Source organism: Eptatretus burgeri, chromosome 12 (genome assembly GCF_056783735.1).
Source record: "Eptatretus burgeri isolate ZD-2024b chromosome 12, Ebu_testis_v1, whole genome shotgun sequence".
Lineage (NCBI taxonomy): Eukaryota > Metazoa > Chordata > Myxini > Myxiniformes > Myxinidae > Eptatretus > Eptatretus burgeri.
In genome coordinates, this window is record NC_140972.1 from 14024205 (window position 1) to 14049865 (window position 25661).

The 25661-nt window shown below is 43.0% G+C and overlaps 1 protein-coding gene across 6 annotated transcripts in view; it reads right to left on the reverse strand.

The window, feature by feature from the left end:
- The window catches only part of LOC147015135 (unconventional myosin-IXa-like), a 219456-nt gene that overhangs the window by 176476 nt on the left and 17319 nt on the right, over window positions 1-25661 (reverse strand). For all 6 annotated transcript variants that reach the window (XM_085849590.1, XM_085849589.1, XM_085849586.1 and 3 more), the window contains one exon: window positions 2356-3288. In XM_085849590.1, the coding sequence (XP_085705716.1) occupies window positions 2356-3225 (870 nt within the window). In that variant the 5' untranslated portion in view covers window positions 3226-3288. The remainder of the gene's footprint in view (window positions 1-2355; window positions 3289-25661) is intronic.

Here is a 25661-nt window from a genome sequence, read left to right on the forward strand (position 1 = left end):
ACGAAAGACCCAATTTCATATGCTGAGTTTTTTTTTTTTTTAATCCCTGTTTTGACCCCTGTGACCCCAAGTTCCTAACATCGTACTTTCATTTCATGCCCTTGGTGGAAAAAAAACAATTCTCCATAACCAGCACATTATAAGGGCAATGTGACAAATGTAAGAAGCAAAAAGTAAATAAATAAATAAATAAAGATACCAAGTTCAGAGGATTACGTTTCCCTTTTTATCTCCCTCACACAAAAAAAAAAAAAATCCCCACGGTTTTAGAAAAAAATAAAAATAAATAAACAGGAAATGGGGGAGGAGTTATTGTGATCGGCTCCGTCTGTCTGTCCGTCACGCTATCTCATCCTAAACAGTTTTGCAGAAATTCACCAAACTTGGAAATTATGATCACCACATGGCAATAAGATGAGAGCGGTACATTTTGGCTCCACCCCCGAGGACAGGGTCAAACACCAAAAAAAATGCAATTACAGGCACGCTGTTGAACGTTTTTCACTGAAGCTTTGTAAATGCAATCAACGGAGCGACGCATGAAAATATATATATATATATATATATATATATATATATACATATATATATATATATACATATATATACATATATATATATATATATATACATATATATACATATATATATATATATATATATATATATATATATATATATATATATACATATATATATATATATATATATATACATATATATATATATATGTATATGTATATATATATATATATATATATATATATACATATATACACACATAACTATCTTTGGGATTTGACACCCTGTTCATGCCACAGAAGTCAAAAAGGAGAGAAAAAAAAATTAAATCAAAATTTGTTATTGGATCATTCCTGGTGGAACTTTTGACCATTTTTCAACTTTGCTCGTGGGGATTTGCGATGGCATGCAATGGACTTCACTCTAGTTCCTTTTTTTGCGAAGTGGTATTTGAGGCATTGTTTTTTACAATTCTCAGTTGCAGTAACAATTCTGCAAAATGAAAAAGCAACACTTTGAAACTGAATATATTTTGCTGATTGGAAGCTATGCATTTACCAATATTACTAGTGAATGAAAAAATGGAAACCAAATTTGGGACACTTTGATTCGGATTTCCTCGGCAAAAGGGGTCAATCGATGAAGGGCACGGCATGAAGAAATGGGCCAGCTATCAACATTTCCGACATTAAACTTCAACAAAGTTGGCATCTCTTCATTTTCTTGCACAAAGAAAACACCAGATCTCAGATGCTAAGTGGAATGGAGTTGAGTTTGTACTTGGATGAGAAAACTTTGCGGAATGTCTCCCACCCAAGTACTATCATCAGGCTGTTATCGAACGATGGATGGCAATTTACAGCAGTCAGGAGCAAGCTCACATCTGAACTGTTTAACCTCTGGATTTGTGCCCTTCCATCCATCCATTCGGACCATACTCTGTGCAGAGCATTGGTGCTGCCGAAGCAGTCTCCTTGGCTATTGGACACAATTCTGGATGGGTCACCACTCCGACACAGTATACCAGCAAGCTGGCACTCATTTTGTCGTCCCCGGAAGGATGACAGGCAGAGTCACCCCCACCTGGTATCAATTCAACAGAAAAGCGGGATTTGAACTCAGGACCCAACTATCCCAAGACCACCACTCCAGCCATTAAGCAAACACCAGGCATGTGATGTTAAATGTTGACAACACCAAGCTCTAGCCATGGCAACACGAGGTTGTCCTCTTGTGATATTAAATGTGACCAAAATTGCCATTCTGGTGTCGCATCTCAAAAAATGTCATGCCTCATATGGGGACACAAAGTTAGCCATTTCATTGAATTTGGGAAAGGGTATGTTACAGATACCACAGCATAATTTGCAATAAAATAGATTGGCTAAAGTATGTTAATACCAAGTTCAAATTCTTTGTTTAAAGATGAAATGAGATCTGAAGCTCACTATTTTAAGAGTTGGGGGCATGGATCTCACCTAGAGTGTAGCCCTCACCTGCAGTGTTATCCCTCACCGAGACTGGTCTTTGAGCTTGTGAAAGGTGAGCTCCATAAAAAATAGAAAGTTAAATTAATGAGCAAGAAAAGTATTGAAATAAAGAGAAGATAAACAAATTGATAGAGGAGGGGTGTGGTAATAGTAAAGGCATGATGGGCCACATGACCTCCACATTGCATCAAAGTCTACGTCTGTCTGTGAATTCAGAATAAATATATCAACTTTTTCCATACAGGGTAAAAGTTGCAAACATCTTGACCACAAAAATAATGTTCCAGCAAAAAAAAGAAGAAAAAAAAACAAAGATCTTTAAAAAAACCAATCTAGGCCTCACCTCAAGGACTGGTCCAGCCCCCAGGATGATCTGCTCAACACCACTGGCATAGCCTTTTTGGCTGAGTGCTGTTAGATGATGAATGAGGAAGTTGGTACTTTGGGTTTTTCCTGAGCCACTTTCACCAGAAATGACAATGCACTGGTTGATACGACGACGGAGCATATTGTGGTATGCCGCATCAGCGACGGCGAACACATGGGGTTGTAACGTCCCAAGTCGGTGGTTATCATAAAGCTGCACGTACTTGGGATTGTAAATGGGGAGGAACTTGAAAGGATTCATTGCAATGAGAATCGCTCCAATGTAAGTGTAAATCTTTTCCTGCTTGAAACGCACACGCAAGTTGTCAAGCAAGGAACGCTCATTGAGGTCAGGCAAGGCGCAAAGATCATCATAGTCCTGGGTGGTGGACGCTGGTAGGAGGCCACGCTCCACCATAAGGCGGCGTTCTTCCGTTACACGTAACCATGAATGCAAAGGCCCCTCGTAGCGAATTGAACCGTCGACGTTCTTCTCTCTCAACAAAAACCGGTAATCCTCACGTGAACGCACTGCGTTGCCTTGCTCATCGAGTGCTGCTCTTGGCCACAGGAACATCCGCTGTGCAGGGAAGTCTCCAGGGGTGAGTACCCATTCCTCACCACCAGATTCTCGTACCTCAGCGAGCACGTAGCACTTTCCACGCTCAAGACTCAGCTTACTAATAAGCATCTGTATTACGTCGGCAGCACTAGTATCACGACGCGCCAGCACAGGACAGTAGATGGTGTCCTCTGCAATGTTTCCTGGGTACACTCGCAGCGTGCATTCATCGCGTTCACGGCGGTTCGGCCGCCCACTGCTCCCTAACTCATAAAGCATGCTCATGGCTCTGGCCAACGCTGCAGTTTACCTCCACATCAGTCAGCCAGCCCTTTCCTTTTCTTTGAGCTGTGTGAGACAAAAGGACAGGATGTTTCATTACAAGCATGCCCACGGAAGTACAGCAGTGCCATTGTTTGAAACTTTGATTCTGAAACTTTTCTTGGCATCGGCACAAAACATGCATCAGTGTTTCTTTTTCTTGTTACTGAAAAGATATTCCACATTGTGAAAAGCAAATAGGAATGAGAAACTAATTGATTGATAAAGTATTCGTTGACAAATTAATCAACAATAATAACCTAAGTTGCAAGCAATTGTGTTGCATCGCATAAAACAAAACGAGATTGAGTGACATGTCGCACAGAGAACAGGGCTGGCTGGAGAGCCGAGAGGTATGCACGCTCGCCTCTGATCCGTCTAGCCTGGGTTCGAATCACGAACCAGCTACTATCTGTCATCCTGGTGTTTCACAGGCAGGGTGATTCATCAATGTGTGCACCGTCCCTCGGAGGGACGTTAAACCACGTGTCCAGTTTGCTTTCACCCATTGATGGCCTTTAAATATCCCACAGCATCCTTCAAGAAGAGTAGGTGAATTATCGCCGGTTTAACAGGATAAGTTGCCCCCTGGACAACTTCCTCCCCGGGGGGGGGGGGGTACTTGTCCTAGGATAAGTCTCCCCCCTCCCTGGATAACTTGTCCCCCTATGGTCAAAAATAGATTTATACTAAAAATATACCTCTCGGTGTTCATGTTCTTTAAATACTATTTTTTATCCATTTTCTATTTTTTTGTATATGTATTCTATTCCCCTGGGGGGGGGGAGTTGTCCAGGGGGGGTAGTTAAACTGTTACACCGGCACACTGAACAAGTTCAAAATTTCTGCCCCGACTACCACTGGGAGGGCAATGGCAAACCACCCGGAATAATCTATGCCACAGAGCTGCTTTGGTAGTACTGAACGCCAGAAAGAAGGAAGACATTCAGAATCACTAAATGAAAGACAAAACAAGAAAAAACAAACAAAAACTATCCCTCTACTTAACCACTGAAACGTTCCTCGTAGTGAAGAAAAATGCATCACGACACTGCACACACACACACACAAAGCCAGCAAGTGAAGCATCATGATGCCGTGTCAATGTAATCACAACGTTCGAAACAGGACCCAGAATCAAAGAATACGAACGACCCCAAAATGGACCGAGAAGATGCACTTTGGTTTTAAGTTCCATGTAAAGCGGCACAGCGCAGCAGAAACCTCCCAACTGCACAAATCTCAAATAAACTTGAGAGTTATCACAACTTACTCTGGATACAAAGACCGTGAAATCTGGAAAAAAATATAAAACAAGCAAACAATAGCAGCACAAACTCAAATCCATGCGAGGGCTCCACGCATGACAACCAAGCATTCTGGCATTTCACGATTCACGTGAAACTCGGCATCGAACATTCATCCCGTTGCTCAACTACATCTTTAATGACAAACACATTTCAGAACACAACATATGGCAGTGGCATCTTGGCGCTCTCTCTCTCGTATCCTCTTGCATCTCAGTCGCCACAACTCAGCCATTTATCACTCCCGAATCGCCAGCAGTTCACACCAGTTCATCCCCAAACAAAACCTTCCATTTTTTTTTTCATTTATAGGAGTGTCGACCCGTCACTTTGCCAACAGATTTAATCAAGACAGCATGTTGTCAATCTACGTGTCTCAATGGAGATGCAAAATAAAGTGAAACACACGGGGGGGGGGGGGGGGGAAAGCAAAAAAAAGGATTTTTTTTTTTTGGACCATGTTGCTGTCATCGTCGTCGCTTTGTTGTGTGCCTTCCGTGTACTTTTACATGTATTTTTTTTCCAATGCTTTGCACATTATTACTACATACAATTGTGCATGCTCCTTCCGTGTCTTTCCAATGGGTTCCTGCTATGGTACATAAGTAAATGTTACCATTTGAACTGCTACATTAAGTTCATGCCTGGTGTTGGCTTAATGGTTTGGGTGGTGGGCTTGCGATCCTAGAATCCCGAGTTCAAATCCCCATCGGCTGTTGAATTAATACCAGGTGGGGTTGACTATGCCTGTCATCCTTCCGAGGTCGACAAAATGAGTGCCAGCATGCTGGTATCCTGTGTCGGAGTGGCGACCCGTCCAGGATTGCACCCAATAGCCAAGGAGACTGCTTCGGCAGCACCAAACACTCTGCACGGAGTATGGTCCCAATGCTGTTGGTGCTGTTGTCCCAATGGTCCTGCTTCTACTTCTTCAATGCTTGAAAGAGGGCTTTTACAACAGACATTTTGAAGATTAAACCAAGCACTTTCTTTTTATTTTTTTTACAGTAAATAGATTATTAGCTTTCAAATTGTACCATTTTTACGATTCCACAACAGGAACCACTAAAGCTCGAGGTTGTGCCTCTTCTTCTTCTTCACTAGAGACAGACAGATACATCTCCCTTTTTGTAATCAATATATTATGCAAAACCAAGATATCTGTACAACTCCACTCCTGTAAAGTTTCCAATCCAAGACGTCCCTCCAGCACACGGTCGTGGTTCACGTCATGCCATCCAGCGATACCGTTTGCTTTGCTCACCAATGATGTGTTCCATTTAAATCAGCCCACTTCCCACCATTTTATTCTACAATGTTAACCTCACTCTCTACAATTCAAATTTTAACAAGAGCACAATATACGCCCGAAAAAAATCTCTGTGACACACACACGCACGCACAAACAATTATATATTCAAACACGTGGAGAAGGAGAAGGAGAAGGAGAAGGAGAAGGAGAAGGAGAAGGAGGAGAAGGAGAAGGAGAAGGAGAAGGAGAAGGAGAAGAAGGAGGAGAAGGAGAAGGAGAAGGAGAAGGAGAAGGAGAAGGAGAAGGAGAAGGAGAAGAAGATATATACAGAATTGTGCTACTACATGGAAAACAGCATCCTGGTTGCCATGGCAACCACTTTAGATGACGAACATATGTTACGACACACCGTCTCCACAGTCTGTACCTATGTACCAAATATGAAACGTGAAAGTTGAAAACTTTGGGAGTTAGAGTGCGGACAGGAACGGATGACCGGTATCACATAATATGCCCAGATATATATATATATATATATATATATATATATATATATATATATATATATATATATATATATATATATATATATATATATATATATATATATATATATATATCTTCTTCTTCTTCTTTCGGCTGCTCCCGTCAGGGGTCGCCACAGCGGATCATCCGTCTGATCCGCATAGTGATTTGGCACAGGTTTTACGCCGGATGCCCTTCCTGACGCAACCCTGGTCGCCTCTTACGACACAGGGATATGGTACACCTATTTTAACCGGGGTATACACCGGCCCAGTACACTGGTACTCACTTCGCCGACCTCGGAAGGATGACAGGCTGAGTCAACCCCCTGGTGTATTAATTCAGTGGCCGAACGGGGCTTGAACTCAGGACCTTTTGGATCCCAAGCCGCTGCCCTAACCACTGCGCCAACACCAGGCATATATATATATATATATATATATATATATATATATTTATATATAAACAAATATACATATATATATATATATATATATATATATATATATAAACATATATATATATATATATATATATATATATATATATATATATATATATATATATAAACATATATATATATATATATATATAAACATATATATATATATATATATATATATAAACATATATATATATAAACATATATATATATAAACATATATATATAAATAAACATATATATATATAAACATATATATATATAAACATATATATATAAACATATATATATAAACATATATATATAAACATATATATATAAACATATATATATAAACATATATATATAAACATATATATATAAACATATATATATATATATATATATATATATATATATATATATATATATATATATATATATATATATATCGGGCATATAAAAAATGAAAAAGAAAAACTGGACTACATACCCTAACATATTCACTGCAGTGCAGGCCATTACTAAAAACAAACTTCAACCGTTTCATCGTCCAAAGTGGTGACAATATACTGTTTCGTAACCTCTTAAAATTGAGTTGCCAGAACATAGTTCACTTTGGTGAAGTCGTTTCACCTTTATGAGCATAATGCTGGAATGCTAGGACAAATGACAGCCCAAACTTCATTAGTAAAATGACACTTTCCCAGGAAAACGTTTCCCCAAGCATGTTTTAAAAAGTTAACGAGGGGAAGTTGCTCTGCATGTCTGCATGCAGACATCAGCAACGTTGGATTTTAAACAGCAGACGTTTTCCTGTTCCAAAGACGCAAGACAACGCAGCAGACAAATGTGTACAAATGTTCTCCCATTCATATGGTACGCATAACTGAATTCACAAGTGTTTTTGATCCTGTATGTCAGAAAAATGAAGGTCAAAAAAAAAGCAATTCCCTCGAGTCAGCAAACCATTTCAACATGTGGCAATTATCAAGAATGAGTTTCTCGACATTAATGTGTGCAAGTTAGAACCTTTTATCAAAATGAAATAATTGAACTCGAGCAAAGTTGATGGCGCACCATCGCAAATCCCCACGATTCCCACCAAAAGCAATGTTGAAAGAGGGCAAAAAGTTCCATTAGGAATGACTCAATATCAAATTTTGAGTTAAAAAGATTATTACCTCTACCACTGAAGGTGAAGGAGGTTATGTTTTCACGACTGTCTGTCTGTCTGTCTTTGTTATCTCAAAAAGTTGTGGACAGATCCAGATGAAATTTGGTGGACAGGTTGTTTGTGTTACAAGGACGAACTTTTTAGATTTTGGTGAAGATCCGGATTCGGATATGATAATTTTTTAAGTGATTCTTCACCATTGAGAGAAAGGGCCAAAAACGTTTAGTGCTGTATAGCATGATATTTCAAAAATGTATTGGGCCCGATATGTTCTCGTGGAACAGGCATTGCGTAGTGGAGGTATGCGCTCTACCAAGTGTCCTAGTTCTCCTCCGCCATCGAAGATCGGAGGTTGCTGTTTTCACCCATGTTTGTTTGTTTGTGAACAGTATTACGGAAAAACTCCTGGACGGATTTCGACGAAACTTGGTGGGGGGATTAGGTATGGTCCAAGGATCATGCCATAGATTTTGGACTTTGTCAAAAAAAAAAAAAAAAAAAAAAAAAAAAAAAACTTTTGAAAATTTTGCAACTTTTTTTTCAAAAAAATTTCGATTTTTTTTTTGGCATTTCTACATGCGTGTCGATCTAGTTTAGTTTATTCAATCGTGGTTCAGTGGAGTCTGATCCGTTTTGACCTGCAATGAATCAGATATCAGGTTCACCTAAGTGACCCAGCAGTATTGGCGGCGGAGGTTTTGCACTCTTCCGAGTGCTCCCCCTCTAGTTTAATAATGTTTCAGCCCATAATTGCATTTTTTGGTATCTGACCCTTTGAGCCTACCCCAGGAGGTGGGACCAAAAATGACACTGCTCTGGCACCTTCTTGCCATGTGTTGATCATAACTGCTAAGTTTGGTGAATTTCTGCACAACGGTTTAGGAAGAGATAGCGTGAGACAGACAGACAGACACAGACAACAATATCCCCCTTTTTAAAAAAACAAAAAAAGCGTGTGGATAATAAGCAGTTCCAGTTCAAGTACAAACACCTTAACAGGAGTGTAGGTCATGCCAAACAGCAGTCAATGAGGCAACGGATGAATACACCGAATAGTTTCACATAGGTTATAGGTTCAGTCCAATGAACCAACCAAGAACTCAATGAGCCAAATGAAAGAGCACATTTGTAAGCACAATGCACATGATCGCCCAGGCACGGCACACTGCTTGCCCTCAAATATTTTCATAAATCGGACAAACTGCACAATTTTACATCTCAAATCAGTCCAATACACGGAACGTACAGCCACACGTTTAAACATCGGCGCAATACTCCTGGGCGCTCACCTGGTAGTGGCTGGATAAGATAACCTGGGAACCACTGAAAGGCATGGATGACCCACAAAATATGTAATGGAGAACAAAGTGAATGCCTATAGGCCGTGGGCCAGATAGGATCAATGTGCACCCCACCTCCACAACCGAACAAGAGTATTTTTCTGAAGCCTTGAGATGTCCTGAGCATGAATGAAATGTTATCATTGAAAATATAGGGATGCACCAAGTCTTTGAGCACTTTTTAGGGAGGTACAAAAAAAAGAAAAAAGAAAAGAAAAGAGAATCGCGGCTCTGTGTTGAGCGTGAATTCTGAACCGGAGTAAACATGCTGCTTAGGAATCTCAAAACAATTAAATACCCACATATTATAGATCAAATTGAAGCTTATTTCCTTATGCCTCATTCTGTATGTTTTGGAGGTCGATATCATGTCAATCGATTTGGTGAATGGACTTTGAGTGGCTTCACCCTCATTTTTCTTGTATACCTAAGGCAGTTTACCAAAATCTTCAACATTCTTTATTTTCCAGGTGGACATCTCAGTGACGTTCTACACACGTTCAAGAGCATGCACGTTCTACACAGAGCTGCGACTCTCATTGGGTTTTTTTCGTACCTCCTTAAAAGGGGCTCAAATTTTTTCGTGCATCCCTATATTTTAAATGGTAATATTCCATTTCATGCTCGAGACATCTTAACGCTTCAGAAAAATTTCAACCTACTCGGTTGTTGTGGGGGGGGGGGGGGCATTGCATAAAAAAATCCCCTTGGGGCCAAATTTTTTATGCAATGAACAAACTTTGGTACATACATGGTGATGAGCATTGCGGTAAAGTTTCATTGAAATTGTGCAGTATGTGGAGTTTCAGAGAAGTTGCAAGTATTTGTGGACGGACGGACAGACGGACTAACGCGGCATCTACTTTCCAGGTGAGCAAAAAAATTAACTTGCACACAAGTAGCCAATTCATTCCCAAGTAGCGCCACTGAAAATGTCACCATTCCCAAAATGGGAATTTTAAGGAGTCCACTCCTCACATAAGAGTTGCTTCTTGCTGGAGTTTCAGGAAAACACATTCTCCATGGTGATCCAAAAGTACCAAATGAAAGTTGTCATTCATTCACTTCTTTGAATGTAGCCTGGGACTGCTGGTTGAATCATTGATGGGAGTGTGGTTGTGCTGCTTATGCAGTGCCCCATGTAGGATAGAACAGTACTTTGGAATTTGGATATGAGGCTGGTGATAGTTCGCCTACTCTTCGTGAAGGACACCGTGGGATCTTTAATGTTCATCAACTAATGTCGGCAGATGGGATGCCCAGTTTAACATTTGTCAAAGGTAAGGCACACATATTGATGAATCACCGTGCCTATGAAACACCAGGACGACAGTTTATAGCTGGGTCGGGATTCCAACCCAGGCTCGTGAGCGCACCTCTAATGCCATCCTGACAGCCCTACAAAAATTGTGAACTTATATTTTTGATTCCAATGTTTTGACATTTTCATATTAACTGAATAAACATGGGTAATGGAATAGCAACACATTGAAGTTTCATCAAAAGAGACCTTTGTCCTCATGTTTGCAGATCTGTCACTCACAGATAGCAGGAATGTCTGTTGAAGGGAAGATTATAAGGTACAGTTGTGCCTACGTTAATCTCTTCATTTAAAAATTGTACTATGCACAAGTTATAAAAAATAATCATAATAACACGAATAAAATTTCACAATTCACAACGTACTTTTGACTGACAAAAACATTTCACAAGTTTACTTGGTATTTTTCGACAACCCTGTTTATTTATAGCAAATTACAACCGAAGAAGCATGTACTTTGACATCAGTGTAGTGTAGATATTACCAACGAATGATACATGTACTTTGACATCAGTGTAGTGTAGATATTACCAACGAATGATACATTTAGAATATAAGGTTATGTATGTCAAATACACAAGCAGATGCAGAAGCAACATTATAAAACACAACCAGAATATAATCCACGTTATGTAGCAAGTGTATGTATATGCTTGGTGTTTACTTAATGGTTAGGGTGGTGGGATTGGGATCAGAGGATCCTGAGTTCAAATCCCACTCGGCTATTGAATCAATACCAGGTGGGGTTGACTCTGCCCGTCATCCTTCCGAGGTCGGCAAAATGAGTGCCATCTTACTGGTATCCCGTGTTGGAGTGGCAACCTGTCCAGGATTGTGTCCAATAGCCAAGGAGACTGCTTAGGGAGCAACAATGCTCTGCACAGCGTATGGGATGTATGTATGTCTGTATGTATGTATGTATGTATGTATGTCCGCTCATTGACTGGACAGCGAGCCAGAAACCACCCACAATTGTAAACCTGAAAATAAAAATAACAACTTCGTTGGTTGGTGGGGGATAAAAATTAATACGGCTGCACTCCACCATTTTGAGAAATCGTAGCCATCTTCGGAAGTTTCATTTTCACAATCGCCATACCCTCCCCACATGTTTGCCGTTCAGTGTAAAAGAACCTACGTGACTGTTATAAGGGGTCATCAAATATTGAAAGGTTGGAGCCGATATGCGTAGCAGGCCTTAGAAAGGTGACAATCATGTTTAGACCTCAGGCTTCAGACGTGAGACTTAAGGCATCTGGTGTCAGCCAGTCAATGGCCCAGGGCAATTGTAATTATATGAGCTATATAACCACAATGTAATATATATGCACATAAGCAGTAGGCATGTTTTTGCTTCATAAACCTAACCTGCATTATTTTTATTTTCAGGAGTGATCGAGGCAGCGTTCTGTTTCCTATACACCACCCCCCCAAAAAGAGGAAGCCTCAGAAGGAGGAGTTGTACTCTCAGAACAAGATCACCCACAGGGCGATTACTCCACTCGTAACTGGAATCGACTAAAAATCTCAATTTGTGCATTTACAGTGAAGGGTGGAAAAGCAAATTGTAATGAAAAGTCACCTGCACTATTTATTCCATCAGATATAGTCATCTATCTATAATTCCAGCAATGTGTGTGTGTGTGTGTGTGTGTGTGTGTGTGTGTGTGTGTGTGTGTGTGTGTGTGTGTGTGTGTGTGTGTGTGTGTGTGTGTGTGTGTGTGTGTGTGTGTGTGTGTGTGTGTGTGTGTGTGTGTGTGTGTGTGTGTGTGTGTATGTGTATGTGTGTGTGTGTCCGCTGTTTCTCGACACCCTCTGGTCCGATCTAATTGAAACTTGCCAGATATATTGCTGGGGACCTGAGGATGTGCCTTTTCAAGGTTTGATATTAATCGGACAAGTGCTTCGTAAGTTATGGCCATTTATTTACCAAACGAATGGCAAGACACGTTGTTGCGTGGGCGTGGCCGATGGGGAAGGGAAGCTCAGCCACGTTCCCCATTACAGATTACAACGTACGGGCTTCCGGAGAGTGAGGACTTCGTGTATTCTAATAATTTCAACTACCCGCGGCCCGGGACAACGGAAGGCCAACCCAACCTTTTTATTCGCCACTACCGCTCCCAAAGCCACCACATCACATTGATCATAATACAAATCCCATTGATTGATCTCCGCCAAACCCACTCTCACACGGGAACTGCTGGCATTTATTTCAACAACGTTAAACTGCATCACTAGAGCAAGGAAAAACACATATGCAATGAGCAACAACCCACAACCCACATCACGAGTCCGTCTCTTGGTTGTCGACTCGATGTTGTGACTCGCGACTTCCTTTAACGCCACGGGCTCACCGCAACCTGTCGAAGCTGCCCGAACAACACCGGCGCGCATTGCCTCACGAACGCTGCCGAAGCGCGGGAACTCATCGCGAGAGCTGATACGGCTCTCGCCGCTCCCGAACCGTACATCACCGCCGCAGGCAGCAACGAACGGCCGCTCCCGTTGCATCGACGCGGCTCCCGCCGCCAGAACCTCGCCCTCGGCACTCGACGAAGGCACCGAAGAGAGCACTGGCACACCTGGAGGTACGAACTGGAGATCCAGCCCAAGGTGCGGCAGCCAGTCCCGACCCAAAAGGGCAGGCCCCTCCCCTCGCACCACGAACACCGAGAGCCGGGCGCGTCGACTTCGGTAGCGCACTGAGACGTCGGCCCTCGCAAGCGGTGCAATCGCCTCACCGGTGTACGTGTACAGCGACAAGACCGTCTTGACCAGGCGAACACCGCGAAGACCACGAGCCGCCTGCTCACCCATGACCGACACCGCAGCCCCGGTGTCCACGCAAAACACGGTCGGCTGGCCATTCACTTCGACCTCCACCGTGACCGGCGTCGTCATCTCCGAACCAACGGAAAACAGACTCAACCGTGGTTGCATCTCCTGCTCCGGCTCGCCGGCATCGCCATGCCCCGGTTGCAGGCCGATCTCCAGGTCACTGGGGTCCTCCCGCACCTCGTCATTCAAGACCCCAACGGAGGCCCCCGCCATCCGACACACACGCTTCAAATGTCCCACCTTGTGACAATGCAAACACACGGTGTTCTTATACGGGCACATTTGTCGCAGGTGCGGACCCCCACACCCCCAGCACCCCTGGAAAGCCCCTTCGCTCCCGGTGCGACCGTGCTGCGGTGCGCGCCCTCGTCCCGCACCGCCAGGCGCGCGTGCGACCTGCGGCACTTGAGCCATCGCGCGGACTCCGGGCTGCGCGACCTGCGGCACCTGCGCGGTCACTGCATGGACCTCGGGATCAGCCGACATGCCCCAGCTGGAGCTACTCATTACGTCCTGGCCAGCAATGGTGCGGACATCCGTGAGTGTCTGCTCGACAGACGAAGCAGTCCCGACCGCCAAGTCGAATGTGATGTCGGTCAACCGCAGGATGGCTGCTACCATCTTTGCGTCTCGCAGACCAGAAATAAAACGATCTCTGAGCCGTGTCAGACGCTCCTCTGTCGTGAACTTGCAAGGCACAGCCGAATGCTTCACCCGTGCTACGAAGTCTGCAACGCGCTCCTCACCACCCTTAGCGAGGTGATCGAACTGGAACCGTGCGAGATGTAACGACTTCTCTGGCGCCAAGTGGGTCTTCATTTTCGCCACGATGTCCTGAAACGATAGCTCGTCATCACTGGGCTTATTTGGAGCCACCAAATCACTCAGCAGCCGGTAGTGCTCCGTTGATAGCGAGGCGAGCAAGATCGCCTTGCGTTTCTCTTCATCATCTACATCATTCGCGCGAAAGTAGCAACCTAACTGTTCAGAAAACAACTCAAATTCATCTCCCCCGAACACGGGTACGCGTCCGTGCGCCGTGCCCCGACCTTCTGCCATGCTCGTGCTGGCGAGACCCTTGGCTCCGTAGCTTGGAACCGCACGGGTTACTTGCCGCCCTGCACACGCCGATCCGAAGATCCTCGTCAGCCAACTGTAATGTACTGAATAGAAGATGCTTAGCAGGCAGACACGAGCGGGAGGACAGTCGAGCCGGGCTGTGTTGCACAAGCGCGAGCGCGGGCGTACTTTGCCCGCGGCTCTCCTTTATTCCGTATTCAGCACACTCACGAGCCAGGCGACTCCAGCATTACTACAACGCCTCAGGCGGCGCGCACACCTTATATCCCTTGCAGACCCGATGACCACGCCGACCCCTCCTCCCATCATCATGCCCATCATGCATCATCATCATGCCCCACCCTGCATGCCCGCAGGCTACACCACAGATTTCTTATGCACATTTATAGATAAACACAATGGCCCAAGTTATGATCGTTTTCCTATTAGACGGTGTATAAATTTCGGTAATATCAGAGTGCTGGTATGCTCCGAACCAGGAAGTAAATTTTTTTTTGCACGTTTTTTTTTCGTGTATTCTAATAATTTCTCGATTTCTTATGCGCATTTATAGATAAACACAATGCCCCAAGTTATGATCGTTTTCATATTAGACGGTGCATAAATTTGGGGAACATCAGAGTTAGCAGGAAGCAGGATGCTCCGAAGCAGGAAGTAAATTATTTTTTGCACGTTTTTTTTCTCCTCTTTCCTCTTTTCCTTGCGATGACATTGGGAAAAGGCAAAATACGTTGGCGCTAATTGAATAATTGGCCATTAAGAATAAATTGCGAATAATCGTAACTGCCATATGCGAACTTCCGGACAGTGAGGACTTCACTTCCGGAGAGTGGCGATTACTGTATTCTTTCTCGATTCTTTCTTTCTCGATTTCTTTCTCGATTTTCTTAAACCCAATACCCCAATCCAGTAAGTGACGATTACTGTATTCTTTCTCGATTTTTTTTTCTTGATTTATCGACTTACTGTATTCTTTCTTTCTCGATTTCTGTACTTTCTCGATTTTATTAACACAATGCCCCAATCCAATCGTCGTTTACGAGAGCGAAGGAACGGCCTGTGTGGTTGTTGTTTCTGGCACGCGGTTTGAAAGTTTTTTTTTTTTTTTTTTTTTTTGCATGTACGGCCACGCACGTACGGGCACGTGAGAGCGAAGGAACGGCCTGTGTGGTTGTTTCTGGCATGCGGTTTGAAAGTTTTTTGTTTTGTTTGCACCTACCGGCACACACCCACGGGCACACACCTACGGGCATGCACTAGTTTATCTATAATTCCAGCAATCTCTGTGTGTGTGTCTGTGTGTGTGCGTGCGTGTGACCGCTGTTTCTCGACAACCACTGGTCCGATCTAATTGAAACTTGCCAGGTATATTGCTGGGGACCTGAGGATGTGCCTTTTCAAGGTTTGATATTAATCGGACAAGTGCTTCCCAAGTTATGGCCATTTATTTACCAAACCAATGGGAAGACACGTTGTTGCGTGGGCGTGGCCGATGCGGAAGGGAAGCTCAGCCACGTTCCCCATTACGGGTTACAACGTACGGGCTTCCGGAGAGTGATGACTGTGTATTCTAATAATTTCTCGATTTATCATGCGCATTTATAGATAAACACAATGGCCCAAGTTATGATCGTTTTCATATTAGATGGTGTATAAATTTCGGGAACATCGGAGTGCTGGTATGCTCCGAACCAGGAAGTAATTTTTTTCTCTCTTCTCTTCTCTTTTTGTTTTTCCTTGCCACGACATTGCGAAAAGGTAAAATACGTTGGCGCTAATTGAATAATTGGGTATTAAAAATAAATTGCGAATAATCGGAACTGCGAATAATATCGAACTTCCGGGTCGCGCACGTACGGGCACGTGAGAGCGAAGAAACGGCCTATGTCGTTTATTTATTTATTATTATTATTTTTTTATGGGCACGTACTAGTTATTTGAACAAAGCAATATAATCATAATATCTACCAACAACATACCTCAGCTGTGGATGTTAAATTTTTAGAGTTGTGTATTAAATTCACACTGATATTCCAGCTCGTTTTTATTTTATATTTTTTTCCCACCACAATCGTTCACGGAGGCCTGTATTCAAATCATCAATGTCAGAGAGAATTGGTTGATCAATTTGTTAGGTTCATAATAAAGACACCAACATTTACATCCTGGAGCAATGGATCCAGAAGAAAAGAGGGGGAATAATACTTTTTCATTTGATACATTCTTTAGTTGAGCCTGCTGTTGGCTAAACAGTGAAGGATCTCTCCCAAGTATCTCTCCCTGGTTACTCCCTCCTCCGGTATGACAGACTTGAGCCTCGCCCTGGTGGAGTTACTCTCTTCATCAAAGACTCTATTGCTCACTCTCCATGCACTGCCCTCACTCCCCCACACCCCCAGGAATACCTCTGGCTATGGCTTCCTCTCCACTCCCACCTCATGTTTATATGTGTACTGTACCGTCCACCAAACAGTGATGACTCCATCTACACCTCACTATCTGAAAACATGGACCAACTTCTATCTTCTCATATGTGGTGACTTCAATTGTCATCATGCCAGTTGGCTCGGTGTGGGTACCTCTCTCACCTGCCATGGCACCTCAGCAAAAGCTTTCTGCGACTCATTGGGACTGACTCAATCAGTCAACTTTCCTACTCGGATCTCAACAAATGGTACTCCATCTCTTCTGGATCTGATTTTGACAAATTTCCCTGACAATATCTGCCGCTCTTCCTCCGCTCCAATCGGTTCTTCTGACCACGTCCTTGTCAAAGTGGACATCTCTCTGACTGTCATCAGAGAACCACCTCACCACCGTCGAGTCTGGCATTTCACTCAAGCCGACTGGCAGGGTCTCTAAGCAGCCCTCAAACTTGTAGACTGGTCTCCTATCGCTACTTTCTCGAACATCAACTCATCCTGGGAATTCTTTCAAAGAAACTTGCTCTCCCTCATGCACAGATTTATACCCTCTCGTCTTTAGTTGTCCTACCCTTCCTCCCGCCCTTGGTTCACTGAAGCTTGTGGCGAGGCAGTTGTCCTGAAACAACTTGCCTTTGCCTCATGGAAAGCAAACCCAACTGAGGGCAATCTCAGTTCCTTCCATAAAGCTCGGAACAAGTGTGTATCTACCCTCAGGAGAGCCAAAAAACAACATCTTTCTCATCTCAAGTCTGAACTCTCAAACCTCTCTCCCTCAAAATCCTGGTGGCATCTAATCAAATCTGTTTCTGGTGTATGTTCCCCCTCCATCCTCTCCCTTACCTCAAATGGCCGCACTGCTGATACCGCACGTGAAAAGGCTGAATGCCTAAACTCGGTGTTTGCATCGAAATCTTGTGTCCAAAACCCATCGCTTTCTCTGCCCACCTTACCCAGTCGCACCCAACTGTCCCTGGACTCTGTGTTCTTTTCTCTTGGCAAGGTGGAGAGCTTGCTGTCAAACCTCGACTCAGATTCTGCAACCGGTCTAGACGGCATTAGCCCACGTGTCCTCAAAGCCTGCTCTTCTGCTCTTGCTCACCCTCTCTCTGTTCTATTCACCCTCTCATTTGCTCAAGGTCATCTGCCATCTGCTTGGAAATCAGCAAAAATCAATGCCCTGCACAAAAAAGGTGCAAAAACAGATCCCTGCAACTACAGACCAATCAACCTTCTCCCAATCATCAGCAAGGTTATGGAATCCATCATCGCTTCAGACATCAAATCCTTCCTCTTCTCCAATGGCTTGATTTCTGATCATCAATTTGGTTTCAGACCAGGTCCCTCTACCCTGGATATGCTGTTTCTGCTCTCCCAACAATGGATGGAGATCCTCAATGCCAGACAGGAAATACGAGCCATATCCCTGGACATATCACGTGCTTTTGACACAGTCTGGCACCCTGCCCTGCTCAGCAAACTCTCTTCCTATGGTTCCTCGCTCGCAGACTTCCTCTCCTGTCACAGTCATCATGTGGCCCTAAATGGAGTTCTTTCATCCCCCCTTCCTGTCCAGGCTGGAGTTCCACAAGGTAGCATTCTGGGCCCTGTTCTTTTTCTGGTTTTCATCAATGATCTCTCCGACTCTCTGGAAAATCCTCTATATCTCTTTGCTGATGACTCCACCCTCTGCTGTACCATCGGTCATCCCTCAGACCGGCAAGCAGCAGCTTCTTCACTCACTGCTGATTTGGATAAAATCACAAACTGGTCCAACACGTGGAACATGTCTTTCAATCCGGACAAATCTCTCACTCTCACGAGGTCTCTTCAAAAGGACCATTTAGAAACCCCCCCATCCACTTTCTCAACAATCCTCTGGAAGAAGTCCTTTCTTTCAAGCTTCTGGGTCTCACTATCTGTACTGCCATGACCTTTCCTGGGAAAGCCACATCTCCAAGATGGCCTCCAACGCCAGTCGCCGACTGGGAATCCTCCGTCGTGCAAAGTCCTTCCTCGGCCCACCTGAGCTCCTGACTACTTACAAAGCTTTTGTCCGCAGCCTGATGGAGTACTGCTCTCCCCTCTGGGCTGGTGCTCCTGCCTCCCACCTTTCTCGGCTTCACGCTGTAGAAACCAGGGCATTTAGGATCATCGGCATCTCACGCAATGAAGCTGAGTCTTTGGGCCTCTCACTCAATCACCGCAGGTTGGTCGGTGGTCTTTCTGTCTTCTTCAGTCTCCTCTCCAGTCTCGCTCCCCTGCTCTCTCTGCGATTAGTCCCCACCACATTTCCGCAGGGCGCTCAAGGTCCGCCAACAACCCCCTTCTGGTAAAACTACCAAAATCACAAATCACTGCTCACCTTCACTCTTTCATTCCTCTTTTTTCCCGCCTTTGGAATAAACTCCCACACTGTCTTCAATCCCATTCTTCCCTCCAGACCTTCAAAACAGCTGTTCACCAACACCTCTTATCATCCCCCATCCAAATCCTCAATCTTTTCTACCCCGTTAAGCCACCCAAGCCCACCTCCTTCAAATTCCCTGCTTTCCTTCTTGAAAGTCCCTGTAATGTCCATCTTGTATTCCCCATGTTCCCCGTCCTATCCCTCTCCTTTCCACAGATCTCCTAATGTCTCTGTTCCCCACTGTTTTGTCCTTCCCACTCCCTCCCCTCCTGTCTCATGCCCCCCTTGATGTGCGTTGTGTGTTAGCTCTAATACGAGCCTCGACAAGGTATACAAAAAAAAAAAAAATTAACCAATGTCAACCGCAGGGTGACGCGTATCTTGCCAAAAGGTGACTACGTGTGACTTCTTTAAAGGTCACACTGAGGTGAACAGAGCTGCTATCCACCAGGAGCGTCTCCTTGAGGAATATCTGCCTACGAGAGATTCCGATGAGAATCGTTCTACAGAGTAACCATGAAAAATATGCGTTTTCCTCATAACGTCACCAAATGACGTCATAATGTCTCAAGCTTGACATATCTAGAAAGTACTCATCGAGGTGTTCAATTTGAGATACTACACGATATGGTTCCTAAAACTTGAAAATTTGACCTTGGGGTCAAATATGTTTGACCTAAGGCGCTAACCATGAAGGTCAAGCCCAATCGCCACCAAAAATTAATCAGCTGAGCGCCAGACCATGAACTATATTCCCATGAAGTTTGAAGACGATCCGATCAAAATTACTCAAAAAATAAGGGTTTCATCGACTCCCCTGATTTGCGACAAAGTGACCTTGACCTTTGACCTTGACCTTCAAAATTTTATGCGCTGAAAGGAACCTCTATAGGCCTCTGATATGCGAAGTTACAAAAATTTCCAATGATAAATGCGCTCTGCAGAATTTTTTATACGTGATTACAGACAAACAAAAAATAAAAATAAAAATAAAAAAAAAACATACAAGCTGACTAACATATCTTGCAAAAACTCCGTTTTGGCAAGATAAAAAAGGAGTCTGAGCCCGTTTTTTACCATTGAATTAACACCAGATGAGGTTGATTCAGCCCATCATCCTTCTGAGGTCAGCAGAATGAGTACCAATGTACTGGTAATTGAGCACACTGCATCAGTGGCACAGCCCTGTCCCCAGAAAATGCTGCAACCAGCAACTATCAATTCATAAGAACTTATATCCTCAGCAAGGTTTTGGCATTCACATAAAATTACTGAATATGGGGCAGGCAGCAGGTCGCAGGCCTCAAGAGAATGTGTGGCAGTGGATCATACGATTATCACCAAGAGAATGCCGGGAGACAACACCCTCAGAGAGAGATAGATCGATAGAGATAGAGAGAGTGTGTGTGTCATGTCGGAGCAACCATTCATGCAGTGTTCACACTCAAAGACCCCATAATAGCGACGTTGAACTGATAAAACTACTCCAAAGCTTCAACATACTAACCTCGGTTAACATAGACCTGGGTTCTTGAACCTTGTGTGAACACACCTTGAGTACCTGCATTTATCAACTTTTCTGAAAAAAATAAAAATAAAAATAAAAATCGGTTCTTTGCTCGAGACTTGTCCACATTCCAATTTCAGGATAAGATGAACATGTAGGGGAAAGGCTGGGCATTCATGATAACTCAAAATGTGTTTCAAACAAAGAAGTCTTCACTCAAGTAGTTTCTCGCTCTGGAATACAGAGATTTCAGGTTAAAACTTTGCATTTCACAAAGCAACATAACCAAGAGTAAATATCCATTGTGTACAACAGATAAATGGGAATTAATCAGACAAACCAAAACGTAAATACAGACATAAAACTAAAAGGACAATTGGTAGAGCACATGCCTCCACCAAGCTGACGAGTTACCTCCCTCACCTTCGGCAGTGGAGGTATGTTTTCACGCCCTCTGTTTGTTAATTGTCCAAAAAAAATTTTTTGTCAAGTATGTTGGTCTGTAGTGTTTGTCTGTCTGTCACACAATTTATGGCCACAGTTATCAAACAATCATTTTGAATTTTAATTGTGTGTTGGTGACTGGCCAGGGATAGCAACGCTAGATTTTGGTGAAGATCCGAATATAGATCTGGATCTGAGAATTTTTAAAGTAATTCTTCACCATTGAGAGATGGGGCAAAAAACGATATTGCATGATATCTCAAAAAGTTGAGGATGGATTCGGATGAAACTTTGTGATCAGATTAGGTGTGTGAAAAGGACGAATATTGATTCCATTTTGGTGAAGATCCGAATCCGGATCCAGAGTTGAGAATTTTTCAAATGATTCTTCACCGTTGAAAGATGGGGCCAAAAACGATATATAGCAAAATATCTCAAAAGGTTATGAATGGATTCACATGAAACTTGGTGGACATGTTGGGAGTCCCACAAGAACCGATTCAATTTTGGGGAAGATCCAAATCCAGATCTGGATACAACAATTATTTTAACCAATTCTTCACCATTGAGAGATGGGACCAAAAACTATGCATAGCATGTTATCTCACAAATTTTTGGATGACTTGTGACAAAACGAGGTGGAAGAGTTGGTTCTGTGACAATAACAAGCCGATTCGATTTTGCTTTAGGTCCGGAATCATATCCGACCTATCAGTGGCATACAAAATTTAACTATTCAGCCTGACGGAAGGTATTTTCTACACGGAATGCTGTTCCGTTTTGCCAAGTTGTCACTCAACGAGCGAGTTTTCATTTGTTTGTCCATTTGTCTGTGTGCAGGATATCTCAAAATGTTGAGGATGGATGCGGATGAAATTTGGTGGGAAGGTTAGGTGTGTGACACGGACGAAATGATTAGATGTTGGTGAAGATCCGGATAAGACTACTAGAATTTTTAAAGTGATTCTTCACCATCGAGAGAGAGGGTCAAAATTATATGCAACACCATATCTCAAAAAGTTGGGGACGGATACGGACTAAACTTGGTAGACACGTTGCGTGTGTGACAAGGAAGAAGCAATTCAATTTTGGTGAAGATCTGAATTTGGATACGAGATTTATTTAATTTTTCAAGCCATTCTTCATTATTGAGAGATGGGGCTAAAAACTATACATTTGTTGGGCCTGTGTTCTATTGGATCATGCATTGCACAGCAGAGCAGAGATATGTGATCTACTGAGTGCCCTTCTAGTTTACATATTGAATTCCACCGATAGGCCGGATATGGATTCAATCCTGAATTAAAATTTCATCGGCTTGTCCTCGTCACCTAACCAACTCATCCACCCACAACTTTTTGAGATATCCTGTTGACAGACAGACAGACAGACAGACAGACAGACAGACAGACAGACAGACAGACAGACAGACAGACAGACAGACGTGAAAAGATAACCTACGCCAACCTTCAGTGGCAGAGGTAACTAGAAGGGCACTTGGTAAAGCACATACCTACACCACACAATGCCTTATCCAGTAGAACATAATTCATCTCAATAAATCATGCATGACAGTATATCGTTTTGGGCCCCATTTCTCAATGCTGAAGAATCGCTCAAAATTTTTTTTATCATATCCGGACTCTGATCTTCACAAAATCGAATTAAATTGTCTTTGTCATACATCCATGTCAACACAGTTTCGTCAGAATCCGCCCATAACTTTTTGAGATATCGTGCTATATTAGTTTTTGGCCCCATATCTCGATAGTGGGGGGGGGGGAATAAAAAAATATCATAATCACAAATTCTAGTAGCCGTATCCAGATATAAACCAAAATCTAATCAATTTGTCATCGTCTCACAAACAACCTGTCCACCAAATTTCATCTGAATCCGACCACAACTTTTTGAGACATCCTGCCTTCGAACAAACACACCCCACACCTCTCTCCTCTTTCCCTGCGATACATACCCAATAAATGTTTGTTGTGCCACATGCCTTTCCTCGCTTGCTTGTTAATAAATAATTGTCATTAGGAATGTTCCCAGCTCGCCTTTGTCTTTTCTCTCATTGGTCTAGCATTGTTTGAATCCAAGTTTAGCCGGGTCTTTATTCCCAACGATCTGTTGCTACTTTAGCCGGTACGTCCTTGGCAGTGTCGCTCGGCTGCATCCGATCCGGAAAGGTGATCTGATCCGGTAGAGTGATCCGGTTCGGACAAGGCGTACCGAGGGCGTGGTTTCCCGGTGGTTAAACCACATGATTAATTAGGTAACCCGATTATAGAAGGGAGGACCCGAGGTCACGCGGTTGAGTTATTGGCGTCCACGGCCGGTAAAGCAACCCGCCGCGTCACAGAATTATCCGTGAGCGATGGCCTACAATTCCGGGGAGTCTGGTGGGAATCGACGTAGCTTCCCCCACCGAGTGGTCTTCTCACCTGACCCCGCAATAATATATATATATATATACATACACATATATATATATATATATATATATATATATATACACACACACACATACATACATACATACATATACAAATATATATATATATATATATATATATATATATATATATATATATATATATATATATATATATATATACATATACATACACACACATATCAAAGTCTGTGTGCATCAGTCATGGAAAACATTAAACCTCAAAGCCCTTCCAAAGAAACTACAAAAAGTTGCTTGGTTTTTTGTTTTTGTTTTTGCTAAAGAAACAACATTGGACAAAAGCTTTTAATAAAACCGAACAACTGTCCAAAAAAATGACAAATAACCTTGAAAACACGAACATCTCATCATTACAGCCTCCAGATGATATTTTTTCAAACATTTCAAAACGGGAAAATAAGACCAATGAAAAGCAACAACTGCATGTAATTACCTCAAGGAAAAAAAGATAAGTAAATCGAAGAAGCAAAATCATGCTTCACAGGAAATAAACAAACTTAAATAGTCCTGCAACAACCAATTTACATTGTGCAATGCATTGTAACGTTCTTGTTATTTACTAGTACGGAGGTGAGCTTCTTCTGACCAATACACACCGAGTAAATTGATCCTCATCAGCAGCACAGGCATTGTGTATCATCATACATGGAAACAAAACATCCAAACAAAAGGAATGAAACGTATGATTAAAAATTAAAACCGATCCAATTTAGGTATCCAGTTGGTAGTTGTTTTTTCTTCTACTATACGTCTTTGCGAACATAAATCATTTGAAGAGCCAATTGTAGTAATACAAGCCGGTAGGCGACGAGGGATCCGCTTGGATCGAAGCGCTGGATACGATGCTTTTCATTCTGACCGATCCACCGACGAAGATTCATTGCCAAGACGTATTGGTTCACATACAATTGTTCCTCTGCCTGGCAAGATTTTTCCTATTGCATATTTTGCCAACTGGCACTCCTCAGAGTGGAGATGGAGGAAAGTGTAAATGACAAAAAATGTTCTACCAACCATATTCTATCACCATGCCAAGACGCTTTCGTTTACGTCTAACCGTTTCGCCTTGATGATATTAATTTATAAGGGATATCTAGCGAATCCCAATATTTCCTCAAGAGGAGTTGAATTGGAGATGCAGTTGATGTTCAGATCGCATGTTATCAAAATCCATTAAGACATCAAACTAAAATATAATGAAATTACAATGTATAAACTGAAATATAATGACATCAAAGTATTATTATTAGTATGAGAATAAACTGCTGTTATTGTTCGAAGAAGTCCATATCCGTGCGGTGTCAAATGTCAACAAGCACTTGAGACAAGTATTGAAAATAGTGAACGTAGGTCGAGAAAGTATTTTTCGAATTTTGCGTATTTCAGCCCCGCCACCCTTGGTGATCGAATCTGGAAAAATGCTGCGGTTCAATTTTGTAGTAGTTATTAAACTCTATCCATACACCGAATTTGAACGTTCCGCCGTCGACGGTTTCCGAGGTCAAGGTCACTTAACATATTCCCTGGTTCGCCACCTTTCCGCATTCGGAGGGCTGCCATTCGGAAACTACGAGAGATAGAGGAACGTTATGCTGTCACGATAACTAGATGGGGATGCAAGGAATTGGCAGGAGTTGGTCCGGTCGCTCTACCTATCACAGAAGCTGCGCTAAGTCAGTTACCGTTTGGGTTCTTAAAACGCGGTTTTTCAGCCGCTGCATAGCAACGGGTGGTTGCTTAAGCCTAAATCACATTTGCTCTACGGCTAGGATACAGCGGCCGTACCCCCCCTCCCCCCCCTGAATTGACAGAAACGTGCGGCGGCCTCAGAGTTTCTGAGGTGGCCTCAGGGTGGCCCTACGCCATATGGCTATCT